The 16,863-nt window shown below is 40.7% G+C and overlaps 1 protein-coding gene across 1 annotated transcript in view; it reads left to right on the forward strand.

Moving 5' to 3' along the window:
* Positions 1–16,863, forward strand: part of KIAA1549 — a gene marked incomplete at its 5' end in the record, with an annotated part of 134,502 nt that overhangs the window by 48,904 nt on the left and 68,735 nt on the right. Inside the window, 2 exons of the mRNA XM_082488765.1 lie at positions 9,605–12,346; positions 13,841–13,929. Coding sequence (XP_082344891.1) covers positions 9,605–12,346; positions 13,841–13,929 — 2,831 coding nt within the window. The remainder of the gene's footprint in view (positions 1–9,604; positions 12,347–13,840; positions 13,930–16,863) is intronic.

Here is a 16,863-nt window from a genome sequence, read left to right on the forward strand (position 1 = left end):
TTTCCTACAGCAGATCCTTTTCTGATTTATTTCTGCTGCTCTTGTTAATGTATTATTTACTCATTCTTCTGTTACTGTTGTTAACTGAGGCTATGAAATTTCTAGGGCCATGCAGAAACTGCATTTCTTGTGACAGGATGGTCGTATTACCAGGACTTGGGGAATTCCGTATCCACAGCTTCTTTCTCGTAAGTTTGGAGTGCCACACGCATCTTGAGTGACTTAAGAGTACCGAGAAACAGAAGACTCTCACCTTAACATTTTGGGTGGTGTTCTATGGCTGGTAACTTGTGGTCTCACAGCACCAACTTCAGCACTGGGAAAAGATGAGGCAACTCTGCTGGAGCCGATAGAGTTGAACTCATTTGTGTTTGTCATGAACTTGGCCCCAGGTCTGAAAGCTCAGACGGCAGTAACTTAGGATAACCTGTTTCCGGTAGAGTGCTCCGAGAGCAGTGATTAGGCCTGTTGTATTGCATTAAGGACAAGGAAGAAAAGGCTTTGGGCAAGTTTCTCTTCTCTTAAGGTGCTAGCAACTGCAGTTTCTCTACTTGTCATGCTTCGAGGATGTTTAGGAGAAAAAGACAAAAAGACCAGAATTAATTGCTAAATCTTGAGATATTCACACAAGGAAACATGCTACTTGATATCATAATTATTCTTAAAACTAGTGCAGTTTCAGAATTGCTAATAAGGATATTTGCATTGAATTTTCAGATGTTGTGCAGTGGATGCCTAGGCCTAACAGCCTATAGGGGAGGGGCAGAAAAGTTTGTGGTTGGGTTTTTTTTGTGGTGGGTTTGTTTGTTTATTTTGTTTTGGTTATTTTATTGGGTTTTTTATTGTTTTTTGTTTTTTTTTTTTATTATTATTATTTGAAATAGTGCTTGTGTTGCCTTTTTTCTTCTTCCCTAGCAGTTTTGCCAGGGAATTGTCTTCTGGAAGTTCTATGGGTATAAATTATGGCAAGAAGTTTGATCTCTGCTACTATGCAGTGGCTTTTTTCTATTTATTACAGGGGGATTTGGGGGAGATTTCTCTTTTTCCAAGTGAGGTCAAGGCCCATAACACTTGCATATTGTAAAGAAAAATCTTAAGTAACTTATTTCAAATCTCTACTTACAGTGAGTACTTCTTGAACTTCTGTTCCATCTCTTCGTACGTCCTTTTTCATATTTTCAGCTCTTGGCGAGTGCTTAGTTTCAGCCTCAAAGACTGGGGTAGCTGGGACTATTCTGCTCTCTTTCCCAGCTTTTCTGTGAAATCTTTTTCTGTGAAAATGCATTGACAGATTCTCTCTCATGTGACTTGATTTGCTGAGTGATACATGCTGCGAGTACCATTAAATGCCTTCATATCTGACTGTGCAAGAGCTTTTCAGTGTGATTTGCTTATTCATATACAGCTGTTTGAAAAATTAAGCATGTACAGGCATATTGTTATGATCTGGCCTTGGAGCAATGAAGTTGTTGTTTTGAGTTCAATATAGAGTAATGGTATTATGCAGGTTGAAAATCTTGTCATTTCAGACTTTCCATCACGCTTTGTGTAACAAAAGTCTTGTAAATTAACTTCTTAAAGGAGCTGCTTTTACGTATTGCAGGTTGGGACTTCCTTTACTCCTTGAATTAATATGATTTTGGAGCATCGTGCCTGCTGACCCGAACAACTTAAAGCTCAGTCATGGGTATTTTTCCTTTGTCAGCACAGCACATTTAAGGATATGTGTCAATGAAGAGAGTCCCTGTGGATAACTGGGTTACTAGGATACAGCGTAGGCTCTGTTTTAATTAGGCAGTTACTCTTGTCTTCAGGCTCTCTGTGATTTCATTGCTTCTAGAGATTTTGTAGCAATAACGTAATTTAAGAAATAAAAATTATTTTGTTTTAAGGATGTATTTTTTGCTAGAAGTATTTGTATGCATTGGGTGCAAATTACTACTCACTGATCTGTCCTCTGCACAAAAGAGAGGCTAATATAAATTTAATCAGTCTTTTCAAAAGCTTCCAGGATCTGTGTTTTGGAGGACGCTGCAGTGTTGAGCATAAACAGAAAGCTTCTCAGTAGTCATTTGGTTAGATGAAAACTGACACTGGCTCTTTAGAGACTAAAAATCAAGTTGCTGTGCAGAAAGCAATTAAAAAAAATAATAAAAAGGACAGGAGGGCAAAGAAAGTTTTTTTTTCTTTTTAAAAATGTGACCTGGTTATCATGATGAGCAAATCTGATGAGTTTTTCTTAGAATTAACATTTGTAAAGCCAATTCAAGTTTGTGTGTACTTTATCCCTAACATATGGCTTCCCACATGATGATGTCATGTACAACTAAATGCCAAAAAAAGCATGAATGCTCCCAGCAAAAGCTACGCTTTGAACTATGATTTGATTTGCAGTTTTCTGTGCGTGTGCGTGCATGGCCAGCCAGCAGGTCACGTTAGAGCACTGAGTTCTGCACGAAGCTGTTGCTTTCCTGAACTGTGGGTGATGGTCTGTAGGAACGCGTAGTGGCCATGCAAAGCTTCTCTATGGGAAACATCTCCTTTCCTTCCCCCTCAAATGTTTGAAATGGTGTGAATTGTCATGGCTAATTTGCTTTCTCACCTCTGCATTCAGGGATGTCTGTTCAGAGAAGTTCTAGAGAGGGACTGTTGGTTCGAGGCATCTTGGTGCTAGAAGAGCTTTATGCAGTTTTACGAGTGAGGATTTCTCTATCATTTGGGTTTGCAGGTGTTGTGTAGGCATGGCAAACTGTTCTGTGCTTGGGTTTTGTTCCCAGCCCACTTGTTAGCAAAGTTCTGGTTTTTCAAAGGTAATAATACTGTTTGGGAAGTGGATCTCACGGTGTGCTTGTGTTGATGGAGTGGGTAGTGGGGTTGTTCGCTCTCTCCCCATCTTCATGCTCTCACGCCCTCACTGCACGATCTGGTGGTGTGCTGTTATCTTTTGTGTTACAAAAAGCTTCACTTATGTTGCAAGGTTTTTTCTCCGTTTCATGCAAAACGGAATGTGTTACAGTGGTATTAAATAAAGAGAAGCTGTGTGTTTTTTTTTTTTTTTTTTTCCTTTTAATCTACCATTTACTGTAAATTATTACAGGGTCCTGTTCTGCCTCAGCAGTGGAGATGTTAGGAAGATTCCTGGGTCACAACATAGACTGCAGGTTCTCTGAGGAGGTGTTCCATCAGCCATGCAGTGGAAGTTGGGATCCCAGACTGCCTACAGCTCTTTAACATGATGGTTACCCACAAAAGTGTCCTAAAGGGAGTTTTGAGTTTTTTTTTTTTATGTTGAATAAGGAAGAAAATGTAAATGCTAGTGCCTGGTATTACAGGTTCATTGGTAGTGGTTTTCAAATGCAATACTTGATGAGGAGTGTCATGATGTATTTTTTGACTCCGGTATGAAATACAGTTAGACTGCCTTCTACTAAACCTCTTTCTTTACAATGTCTTCATCAGCTCTGCTGGCAAGCAAGTAAGGGTTATCTTTGTCCCTTCCCTTTGTGCTTCCCTTGGTGCATCTTTTCTCCTCATGCAGAGGTGGAAGCTTGTGCTCGTTTGCTGTGCAGGAGGGGGAGTTTCTGCACCTGGGCAGCAGCTGAGCCACATCTGTTTGCATGTGGATGAAGAATGACTTCAAGATGTTCCTCTTTTCTTGGCTTTGTATTGAAACCTGAAGTGTGCAAGAGTGAGTGTGCATGTATATAGGTACTCACTTCACATGCTTCCTATTAACACTATTATTTTTCTCTTAATACAACTTTTTCTATTTGCTATGAAATTTTATCTTCAGCTGCAGTATGAAAGAGTGCCGAGGTGCAGCATAATTTTTTTATTGCTTTACTTTCCCTCTCTTTCAGCCTTTCAGGTGGTACAAGCAGCTTAATTAGTTAAAATTCACAAGTGCCTGTGGTAAATGATGAGAGATATTCTCGATCTTTTACAATAAGAAAATTAACATCTTTGAGAAACAGCTGTTAGGGTCCAGATGATTTGTGTCCCGTGCACAGCCTAAGCGTGCGCTGCTCCAGTGAAACATTGGGCATGGGTGCAGCATGTGCTCCAGGGAACAGAACCTTCCAAAAACTGTCCAGAGCCCCACAGAGGAGCTGGGGGCTGGAGGTTGGGAAGGGAGGAATGGTGCAGGCTCCCATCCCCTCCTCTCCCTGGCTTTTTTGTGCCACGGGTGATTACTGTCACTGTTCAATCTGTGCTTAATGCCTCCCGGAGAAGAAAGCAGACAGCTTTTCAGCTGCACATGCTTCTGTGACTGGTATTTTCCTACAAGCCAGACACCTAAGAAATTCAGTTAGAGGATTACACCAGACAATTGTGTAAATTTTTTGCAATGACCTAATACATACAAGCTCTTTTTGACAGAAGCTGAACTAAATGCTTTTAAATAAATTAGAAAGTTATTAACTGCTAAGCCATATGAGGAAGAGTTATGATTTTTTTTCAGATATGTTTGCATCTGTCATTCTCTCTGCCCTTGGGTGGTCTCGTCCTGTGCTACATGCAGTTATTTCAATTTCTTCCTTTCTGTTTCTCGAAGAAAAAGTTTAATAGTGGTGGTGAATGGCAAAAATGTTGTTAAAAGCTTCCCTGAGATGTGATGTGTTACTCTACCCCCCACAGTCAGGGAGCCGTTTCAGGTGGTGAATATTCCTAGTGAGTTCATAGCTTTAATTTTAATTTGGGAACTATTCTTATCTAGTTAGTTAACAGGAATTTTCCCATAATACTTGGAAAGTATGTAGTATTGGTTGCCTTTCTAACTAAAATGCCTCTGTTTGAAACAATGGGCAGCAATAAAAAAACAATTTTTCTCCTTGCCTAAAAAATAAAAGTACTAAAATTTAATTTTGTAGGTCATTATGTTAATACACAGAAGATAATTTTTTTTAAGTGATGTATGTTTTGAACTGGTTTGCTGCTAATCTTCTAGCACTTTCTGTTGTTTGCAAACTTTATTAGCCATTACTTAGTTTCTCAAAAACAATAGAGCAAATATTACTAGTTCTATTCTCAAGGTTTAATTTTATCCCAAGTAAAGACCTTTTGTTGTATTTAATGTTGTCATGCCTGTACCTATCATTTGTAACATCTTCATAATGTAGGAAATTACCTAAATTTTAGGAGACATTGATAGTTGCGATAGTGTACAGTTGCCACATTTTAATAGCAGAGTGCAGAAAAGTGATGCAACTTTTTTGAAGTACCATGAGAGATGAGTGGCAGGGGTGAGATTATATCTTGGATCCTGCATTTAAAAATATATGAAAGTATATTTATTATAAATTAAATATGAATATATGCATATATTAATACAAATATATATTTGAAAAATCACCCTTTTTTACTTTATTATACAGTATAGAACAGACATTACTTTTCAGCACTGCAACTACAGGAAGAATGAAAACTCTATCCCTCTGATAGCTTTCTGGAAAAATGACTAGTCTGTTTCCTGGTTTATGAACACACGTAGTTTTCTGGCAAGCCAACGTGGTATATTTTTGTCACTAAAGAAGTCTGTAGACCACAGCAGTCCTTTGCTGTGTTCATGGGAAAGTGCTGTGCTGCTGTTAAAGCCCTTCCCAAGTTCGCACCAGGCTGTGCCAGCGTTAGTGGTGCCCGGCTCTGCTTCTGTTAATATGGATTCGGCACTTGAAGGAGTAGTTGTGTTCGGTGACCGGTTTCACTACTTGTGAATTTCATTCAGGCTCTTACCAGTTTAGAGGGGCAGCAGAAGCAGCAGAGAGTTCGTCACCCCAAGCCCATCAGCACATTTTCTATGCTGTCACTCTGCCTGTCATTGTCTGAGCTGAGGCGTTGCACTGGTGCCATCTGTGCCTCCCGTGGCCCCGCCACAAGCGCTCTCCTTTCCTCCCCTTTGCTGTAGCTTGGGATCACAGCTTCGCTTTCTAGGCTATCTATTCTTCTTCATAATGTTATCAGCTTGGCGGAGTTTGGCTTGTCTGATTGTCATCCTGCCACCGTTGCCTAGCTCAGCCTACGGCAGTACAGTTGCTGGACGGGGAAACCGTCACCCAACAACAACAGCTGTGCAAACAAACAAGTCAGCATTGATATTCATCAATAGCTTTGTGCAGTCGTGGCATTGAGATACACCACAACATGTGCAATCTGTCTGCTTTCTTTGTCCCACGGTATAGCCTGATCGGCTGCTCTTAGCTGATGAGGGCGTGATTGTCATGCCGTGGTGTGCCTTCACCTCCTTCCCTTTTTCCTTTGCTTTTCCTTCTTCTCTGTGGGCTGTCTGGCTGCTCCTGGGCACATCTGCCGTGTGTCCCATCTGCTCTCCGTGAGAGGCACCCACAGTTCTGACAGGCAGTATTCAAGTACTACACTGCTCTTCTGGAGATGAAACAAACAATACAAACAATAATTTGTATTATTAATGGCATGTCACTAATGCTCCCTGCTTCTAAAACGCTAAGCAAAGAAACATGGAGTGGAACATTGGCTTGCAAACTTGCCTGTAAGTTGTTGTTTCAAAATCCTCTACGCACAAGTGAATTTTTCCCACTCCACTTACCCCGAGTAACAATGCTCTTACCTTGTATTATAGCTTGTAACTTTTTCAAGACATGGTGTGTTTTCCTTAAAAAAAGGAAACATCTTTTTCAGAAGTTGTGTTCTTTCCTTCCTGGTGTCAGTGGCAAGATTCTTTACATTGAGAGGCACAGGTGTATGATAAAATTGTTGCTTACTATTACTTTGCATCTTTCAAGGAAAAAATACTAGCAGACTGTCAAGAAAAAATGAATTCTAAAGTCAGAATGAATTTAAAGCCAAGATTGCCCTTGCCTCTTACGTGTGTCTATTAGCTTATGGTAGTGCAGGTAACTCTTCAGAACATCTTTCTGTGATGTGGAGTGTCTTCCATCAGGATCTTGCCTTGTGACAGCTCCCCTATCAAAATGAACAAAGGTAAAGGGAGCTCTCTATAGGCGAAGGAAGGAGATGATACACAGCGTAGGCATGTGTAGGCAACAAAACTGTTTTGTTTGTGGAATCAACTCTAGCTTTGGGTCAAAGATTTGTGGAAATAGGTGATCAAAAGTAAAGTTACTAATTCGTATGTATTCGCCTTTGCTGGTTGTATTAATTGTCACGTGTAGCAATTGCACGTTTACCGTGCTTACTGTGTTGAAGCCAACACAGCTGTCTTGTGTTACTACTGCAGGGATTTACAACATGAAGCTGTGATGAACAAGAGCTTTATCTGCTAAAATGTTTGCCTTGCCTGCCCTTTGGAATTCACTGTAAACAAGCGCTAGGTGTCCAAAGTGTGACCAAGGTGGACAGGATTTTATAGGGCTGGCTAAAAGGAATTGTGCATGTGTATAGGGAGAGAAGTGATTCATTTCGGCAGTGTTTATTTCGTAGCCTTGTAAGTCCTTTCTTTAGTAACTCCCTGCTTACGCAAAACGTCACAAAGGAAAAGTAAAGGCTAGAAGCCTAAATCAAATATCCCTGGGCTAGGGAGACTTTTAGCAAGAAGAAAACATTGAATGGTTTTTGGTCAGTAAACGGGGCAGGCTCAGGGTCCATGTTTCAGTTCTGTGCTTGCTAGAAACTGCTTTGGCTGTTACCCATGTTAACTGTTTGTGAAAGCGTGGTGGCTGCACTGTGCTACACTTTGTTGTGTTCAAACAGCTGATCTCCATGGACGAAGTCAAGGATGGACTTGTGTATTTGTTTTACATTGCTTTTACAAGAGCGTATCTGTTCCTCCCCCCCCCCCCCCCCCCGCCCCGAGAGCATTGTAAGGCAGTATATTTTTTCATCACGCCACAACTAAGTGTCTTAAAGCTGACAATTCCTGCAGTGAGTTTCAGGAGGAAGAAGTTGACTGGGACTATTTGAGAAAACAGTATTTGCTATGCTGCAAAACATTGTGCATGGGTTCTGTAAAATAAAGTATATAATTAGAGCACTCATATTTGATTAGGTGCGATTAGTGGTACAGTGGTATTAGCTCTGTGCATTAATTCTTGCAATTGTGCTTTTCAGATTAGTAGCTTCAACATTTATCAAATCGGTATGTCAGTGCTTAAAAAGTTGTGTCAAGGAATGTAGCAAACAGACCAGGGAGGAGGGGACGATTACAGCAGTTTATCGCCTTTGGAAAGCGTTGTTAGACTAATAGCAGTGCATAACAGATATGTGAGCTATACCTGCAAGATCTACCATGGGTTACTGAGTTCAAGGCATCATCTGAAGGGCTACAAATGTAGGTACAGTTGAGCAGCGTCCTGTATCACTGTCCGGTACTTTACACTGTGTATGCTCGGTTTTATTTTGTTTTAAGCTGATCCCTAGTCATTTAACTGGGTGAGATTCCTGGCCCTCCAGCCTTTTTAATGTGTGTTGTCAGTAGGTTCCAGCATTACTGTGTGGACACTCCCATATGAAAACAGGATGAATCAGGTTGGATAGATCATTTAAGGATGAAGCCTTTGTGTGTATCCTTGAAAAATACCCTGCAGCGATTTTCTGTAATTTCCTTTAATATTCACCTCTGAAGGCTACTAATCTTGATATTTCAGAAAAGTACCCAAGCAGTAATCAAACTTTTCTCTGCAAAACACATACCTGGTTGGAAAAGCTTATATACAGATCTTCTCTGTAACCCAGCAACGCTTTTGTGAGAGAGCAGGAATTATAGTCAAGTTACGCAAGTGATACTCATATATGATTTTTTGCAAGTATTTTGTTAAAATAATTGGTGAATTCTTACCTTCTCCTTCGTGTTTGAACCTGACTGTTGCTACTTGAATTCTACAAACTGGAGCAGTGGAAGTTTTATTACAGGTGGCCCATAAACAGAGTACTCCTGTGGCGGGTTGTGAATAAACATAGCAATTGTGTAATGAAGCTATTTGTCACGGACTGCCAAAAGGCCAGAAGTTAAACGAATGGCTGGCATTGTAAGTGTAATTACTGGATGTGTTACTTAGCAGATTCTTGCAGCTGATGTCAGGTCCACATTTGCCTTACGTAAAGGGAACCCCTCTTCATCTCATAAGAATCACTCATTTCTGATGTGAGAGGGAGGATCTGGTCCTTGAAACAGAACAGATCTGCTGGTGAGCCTAATATTGAGGAAATAATAAAACCGGAGGAAAGAAAGTGATACTAAAGGAAAGTGGAAGACCTAAAGCTATGAAAATTTTTTCCCTGCATTCTTCCTTGTTACCCTTTTTTGTTTGTTTACCTTGTCAGACCATTAGCTGCCGTGCACTGTACCCTTGCATAGGAAAGAGAGAGCCACTTTATGTCCTTTTGTGGGGCTTGCTGGCATGTTGCTGTAGGGAGATGAGTAGGTGCAGAGCGAGAGGAGTTCGTCTTGTCCTGCTCATTTTCACGGAATAGACCTTCACAGGGAATCTCACTAATTTTGTTGACTGGCTCATGGATTTTTTTCACGTACTGAGTGGTTTTGTCTCAGCCCTTGAATTCTGGGCAGTTGTCTCCAGGAAGACTGTGTGTGAGTTTTGCTCATAGTGATCTCACTACTTGTGCTAATCTGGTGTCTTTTGGTTTTTGTTTTTCTTTCTGTCTCTTTATTTAGATGAGAGGTCCTTGGAGCAGCAAAACTTTTCCTTTTTCTCAATGGACTCAAAGGTGCACCAAAGCATATCAGGCAGCAGGACACAAATGGCCTTAGCAAAAAGTACTTTGGAGTCCCAAGAAAGTAATTTCCTTCAAACAGTTTTATCATCAGTTACTACTCCCTTTGATGGGACTTTATTTAACCAAGAAGAAATGGTCAGGATTTCAGAAGGGAGAAGTACACCGTTGGTAGATGTCTCCGTAACAAGCAATGAAGCATTCTTAAGTGACAATGAATTTATTAGCTCATTTCCAAAGGCACAGTGGACTCCTCCACTGAAGTCTTTTACAGTTTTAACAGATCATCAGTCAGTTAATACAGTAGAGCCACCAAGAGAAATGTTAGAAACTGTGTTGCTAACACCTTCATTATCTGTCCTTTTTTCACCATATGATATCTCAAAAACAGCACAGCAAAAGACTCCGTTGAGTGCTGTCCCTGAACACAGTAACACTCTTACAGAATTGAAGCCTTTTGTACCAGATAGTGAAATGCTAACTGCAAGCAGAGACTTGCCGTTGTACCCTCCAAATACAGCTACTTATTTCACTTCCATTCCTTCAGAGGCGGGAGTCGCAGTGTGGGAAAACATAAATGCAAGTTTAACAGCTCTGCCTTTTGGGGCTGCTTCAGAAGGGTTGCCTCTTCATCTCAAGCTGCTGGATAAAAATAGCCGTGTGACCCCAGATGCCACAGCACAGCGTGCAGACCTGTATAATGATATTTACACCTATGTGAGTAGCAGGGCAGCGGAAACTCTCACTCTAAGGACCCACCCCGCTCCAAGCATTCCCCGGGCCACGCTGGCTTCATCAGCCAGTGCTGAGCCTGCTTTGTTTCCTATTAGTCTTCCACTTGCATCTTTCCCGCTTCACTCAGCTGCCATTTCTACGGACTCTAATACAGTTCTTAATGCCAGCCTGTTTACACGTGAATTCTCCAGTACAACACCAAATTTGCCTGCTGGTTCAGAAATACCAAGTCAATCAGAGCTTGTTAGTGAGCTCACGAGCCCAGTGCCTTTCACGAGATCATACAGTTCTTGTCTATATTGTGACTCAGTTTCATTTCTGCCAGAAGCAGGCTTTTCCCCAGAACATGACGTGGGCTCAGGTGATTATGTTGAAACTTTGTCCATCAAAGCCTCTGAAGTACAAGGCATAACTCCATTTACAACTATAATTACTGACGGGTATGAATTAGAGGAGCCTACACCTGAGATTTTTGATACTTCTTTTCCATCAAGACCAGTTGTTTCTTTTTCTTCAAGATTGACAGGAATGCCCGATTCAAGTGTGTTTTTATTAAGCACTATGGACACTGACCTTAACAGCAGAACACCTATAACAATTTCTCCTTCTTACCCTCAGCTCCCTGGAGGAACATCACTGAACATTTCTCTTGCCCAGTTTTCCCTCCCTGTTCTGGAAACAGTTTCATTGACACCAAGCACTCGTGTACAACTTCCTGATGCCACCACCGTTCTGTTTGACTCTACCTTCATCCCGAGTGAGCCGGTAGCATCGTTTGCAGTCAGTCGTACAACTTTGCTGGAGTCGCCAGAATTAATGCCGTCAGAATCTGTGGGTTTGCTTGACAAGACGTCAACAAAGGAAGAACCGTCTTTAAATATTTCAGATTTTCCATCCAGTCTTTTATCAACACCATTTCTTATTGAACCTAGCTACTTGTCTTTATCATCGGCCATGCTAAATTCTTACTCTGTCACGCAAAGTGATTTATCAACACTCTTACCTCCGACCTTGTTGACTGGGACATCAGTACTTTCTGAGGATGTTTCCAGATGGGAGTTAGCTACCGCTGTCAGCTCTGCCTTTGACCCCAAGGTTTCTCAGTTCCCTCTCGGCCAAACTTCATACTTTTACTCAAATGCGTCTTCTATTCCAGATGCACATGTTCCTGAAATAACACTGTCATCAGATTTTCACTCTGGGTCATCTGTGTTTCTGGAAGCACCCTCAGTATTGCCAGCGAGCTCTGAAGTTGTGCTTACCTCAGCTGTTACAGGAACTACCTCTCAGTTGGAGCCTTCGCTCTCCACCTCTCGCTCCGTGGTTCCTACCCTGGTGCTGCCCATTTCTGACACGCAGTCTGTTACCAGCAGCATCTTGCTCAATGAAACAAACCTGATCTCTTTGTTTACTACCTTTCCAGCAACTCCTGTCTTAAATATATCTTCATCTCTGCTCTCAACTGCTCCAGCTTCTGATCAGGATATTGGTGCTACATTTAACCCCACGCTGCTTTTAACATCTCGCAGCGAGGGCAGTGCCCACACAGCCCTTCCTTCCGCAGACCCTGACAGCCTGACGTCACACACTGACACCAGCAGCGTGATGCCCTCTCCTACAGCATCTCTGTCCGTGACCACGTTATTTGCTCCCACACAGTTTCCTCCAACTTCCATCCTTCCCACTGGATATGAAGTTCCAGCAGGAAGCAGTGTAACTGCTGGTACCGATGCATCGGCTGCTCCCACTGCTGTCCCCACGACCACTGCCACCAATGCCACAGGCAGCCACGGCACGACTGCTGCAGGCAGCCTGGGGACGTTCTCCTCCACCCCTCTGGTGACCACTACTCCATCTGAACCTGCAGTCATAACCTCTGCCGTGACCACTACCAGGCAACCCTACGTCTGCGACATCACGGTTCCTGATGCTTACTTAGTCACTGCGGGTAAGATGTTCTGAAATCTTTTGTTTTTCAGAAGCTACTGTAATGTTACCCCCCTAGCTGAATTGCAGGTGTTGAATTAGCAAAGTGAACCTTTCAAAGAAATCCATTGTAAATTTAGACAGCTGTAAAAGCATTGATTTATCATTTATTCTTGAAAATGATAGAATTCCCTTGAACAAGGTCCGTTGTGATAGCGAGTTACACATACATTACACTGCACAGAGAATGAAATTGTCTTCTAAAATTGCTGATGCATATAAACAAGTACCCTGAATTAGAGACTGCTTTATCATTTCATGGGTTGTAAATGAATGTTACTGTCATGGTACTGTTCTGCCAAACTATTAAATGTTCTGACTGAATAAGTTTCTCCTTTCAGTTGTTGCTGCTGTTTGTAAAAAAAACCTGCATGTGAGGTAACGTCGTAATATGAAAGAGGAGAGTTGCTTTAAAAAATGTTTGGGTTTTGTTACCATTTTTATAATTTTACCATACTAGCTTATGTTTCTATTTTCCCTCCTACCATACTTACTTCAATTGGATTTGGTGTGTTTGTAACCAGAAAAAGTGATGTTAGTGTGTTTCAAAATTAATTGTCTCAGCATCTGTGGTTACTTTCTTGGTGTTTTCCTACCTCTTCCGAGCTTGTTAACAAAACAATACCAGTGACCTAATCCAGGGCAGCTGCAGAAGTGCTGCATGTTCTGTGGTAAGCAACACATTTTGCCCTTAAGCTTTACTTGTAATATGTAAAGCAGGACATACATAATCTCATCCTCCAGATATGAAGGTGAGCTGGCTATGCTGGTGATGAAGAAGATAATTTCTTTTTTAACCTGTAATTTGAGTAGTTTTGTAGGCAAGTTATTGATGGAAAGTAAATGCAGGATGACAACGAAACACTTTTCAGTTGTTTCCTTGATCATAGTCACAGTCTCAAGTGTGACTGTAACAGACATAACATCCATAGGGATGTGGTGTTCTTAAAGTAGTTTCTTACTCGATGGATATCCCTTTCAGTAATCAGTCATGTTTGTTTACATTTTATTTAAGAAAAAAGTAGATGCATATTTTCTGTGGCTTTTTTTTTTTTACCTCATCTGCATTCCATGCATTGCCTACAAAACTTTAACTGTGTTATGACAGCAGGCTCATTGTGCACAGGTCAGGCTGAATGTGCTGCGACTTTCAGATCCAATTTGAATGCCTCAGTGGCTCTTTAGAAGGTTCTCTTACTAGAATGCTAAAGACATTAGATACGAAAAAAACAAAACAGGAGAGAAAGTAAATCTGCAGTTCCTTAAACTGTATGTACAGTCACTTTTTAGGATACAGTCACACCTTTACCTGTTTCCTTGTCCATTGTCTTACCCATTTGATGCAGTTGATCACATTGCCTGCTTTTTCATGCATTGCACAATTGAAAATGCAGCTTTGAACCAAAGCCCAGGAGATGAAGCTAAAATGTATTTAATGACTGACATTAATTTCCAGTGCTTGCCCGAAGAGCTGTTCTACAAAATGTCAGTGAATCCATCAGAGAAGTGCTCAGAGTTCAGTTCAGGAGATCAGTAGAGCTAGAGGTAAGTGGTATGAAGTGTCTACAAGTACTTTTTGATCAATGCAATAAAATAGTAGGTTTAGTTCACAGGCTAAAACGGTGATTTAAAAACAACCCATGTGGTACTATGTCAGAGAGAGGTTTATTCTAACTTAAACGGTAGTCAAGTTGTTTTTTTTTTTTTTTTTTTTTTAACATGAACATGACATCAGCTTTTTTACTTTTAGAATGTCATTGTTTTCTAGGGCAGACCTTTCTTGATTCTTGCCAGAGGTGAGCAAGCAGCGCCCAGCCTCTACTGCTCACCTCCTTTAGCTGGTGAATTGAAATTGAACTGAAAAGCTTTTACCCCTTGAAATACCTGTTAAAAAGTTTTGTTTCTTCTGCTCGCTGATTACGTACTTAAACCTTAAACAAAACCAAACCTTCTGCACAGCCTTGTGCTATTTTATGTTGTAAGTGGGGCCATCAACATTTGCAAAGAAAGTGGTGGAATCCCAAAGGCAGGACTTGGCAGATGAAAAAGGCAGGGAAAAAAAAATCAGGTGTGCAATGGTAAGATGTTATTTTTAAACCGTAAAATAGGTGTGACTCCTGTCCTTCCCCCACTCACAGGGCTAGGAATTGCTGCGCTTTTGGTTGTGGGTTGTTTTTTTTTTTTTGAAAGCTTCCTCTGCTTTGATGTTCAAGGAATAATCTTTGAACAACATTTCAGTGTTGTTTCCTAACCTCAAAGTGGGTGGCTGCTTGAAATGAGGTTTAAAGGCTATGTTCCCCCCCTCTTTTTCAAACCCTCTGTCTGAAAGGAAAAGGGTGTAGAGGTAGTTTGGGGGTAACTTTGTTGTATAATCAGGTACTTCAACACTGGGGGCAAAATGAAATGTTTTAATGGAATTACTGGTGTAGGTGCAGGTTCAGCTGCACTTGCAATTTTTCACGACTGCATTCATCCGGTTGTGATAGCCCAGCACCACATTATCTTACTTTTTTGAGTGTATGATCTCATTTTCATTATGAAGTTTACTCGAGTAGCAGTTTGAATTTTGAATATAACTTGAGTTTCTCCATGCACGGAATCCCTTTGTGCCTCTAACTTTTGCTTGCTGATCTGTGTGGTGAAACGGTGTTTTGACAGCTCCTGCCATAATCGCTGCACTCAGTAATTAAACAACTCCTGTCTGATATTTGAGAATATACCTCTCTACTACTCAGTCAAGACAGGAGTGTTACGAATTTCTGCCAAAAGTCAGCCACAGTGAGCTGCCACTATTAGTTATGTTTAGTTTAGGTCCTTTTAGTAATACCTGCTCATAAGCTTTTTAGGGTTTGGTTTGGGGTTTGGTATTTTTTTTGAGATTTTTCTTCTGGTTTGTGAATTATACCTTCAGATTGTACAAACTGGCGCATAGTCAAGCAGAAGTCAAAAGTTCATGATGATAGAACTACACTAATTTTCAATGACCTTATACGCCTCAATAATATGGAAGCGCTTATCCTCTTAATAGTAACAGCAGTAAGACAAAATCTGTTGCTAAATATTTGAAGGTTGATTGGAGCCAACATTTGATATCTTGCTTGTTTATGTTTTTGCCCTTTAAATTCCTTCCTTTCATGCCCACTATTGCCTTGTAAAGCTCTCAATAGGATATTTTGGCCCTAAGGCTGCTCAGAAGCAACTGTCTTCATAAATAATGCAGTTAGTCCAGCTTCATTCTTTGCAAATTCTTTTTTATCAAAAGGAGAAAACATCTCTGTGGAATCAGTTATACTTATTTTATGCTAGAGTGCTGCTATCATGTGTGTGCTCTTTCTGATGCCTTGGGTATGGATTTTGCACTAAAAATAATCACTAGCAAATGTCTTCGCCTCTAATGGTGAAGTACTAACAAAACTGTTACTTTAAATAAAGAGCTGTCTATAGTATCGGCATGTTTAATGGTGATGTAATGCAAAATTTTAAACAGAATTTGTCTATATTGCTAAAGTTAGTTAATTGAGCAGAGCTGACCTTTGTTAGTCAAAAGTACCCAGGAACCACGTATACATTTTCAAGTTATGGTGAAGCAGTGCACTTCTCTAAGCTACTTTTTTACTGTGTCTCCTATTACAGCTCACAGATGTTGTTCCCTTGCTGTGATGTAATGCACAGTAAATCAGGAGACAGTCTTGTTAAATATAACTTGGTAGTAATGTATGCTTTAAAAATAAAATCCATGGCAACGATGGGTATAACTGCTGGTGACTTTAAGTACAAACCAAGTATAACACTGAAAGGAGAATTAAAACTTTTATTTTTCCCAACTTTTTCAATTAAAACTTCGTTCTCCACTTTTTTATTTCAAACATTCTGAGTTGTTGAAGTGGGGGGGGGGGGGGGGGGGAAGAGGCGGGCTTGAATCCTGCCTAATGAAAAAAGCTTTTGTCAGCTTTTTCCTAGCAAAAGTCCTTACACTAAAGTGAGAATAACCTAAAATTTTAAAATTCTTTCCAGTCAGTCTCAATGTATTGCATTTGCAAAAGAATAAGACCCTATTGTTTGAATAAGAGTGATTTTTGTCAACTTTCTCTAATGTAAACCTTATGACACTTGGGTAAGATCTGTTATACAATGTTCCCTTGACTTAGCTTTGTTGCACTGGGGTGTGAAATAAAATAGTGTTGGCAGTGACTTGCTGCCAGGACCCCTGGTGCCGTTAAGTTCATGCCAACAGGAAAAAGCTTTTTGCCAGCCTCATTTGTGCTTGGACATTTTATCATGTGGTATAATGTACACTTCAGCCACTTTGTTGCTGTATTTAATGTGGGTTTGGGGGCCTGTCCGTAACCTATTGGTTTCTATAATCCCAAATTAGTAAACCTCTGCTTTCAAAGTAAGATCAGTTCGCTGTCAGGCAGTTAAATAAATTCTTTCAAAGATGCCACCTGGTGGACTTGGGCTGGCTTCATCGCTGCTCAC

The sequence above is a fragment of the Vanellus vanellus genome (genome assembly GCF_965231255.1).
Source record: "Vanellus vanellus genome assembly, chromosome: 1".
Lineage (NCBI taxonomy): Eukaryota > Metazoa > Chordata > Aves > Charadriiformes > Charadriidae > Vanellus > Vanellus vanellus.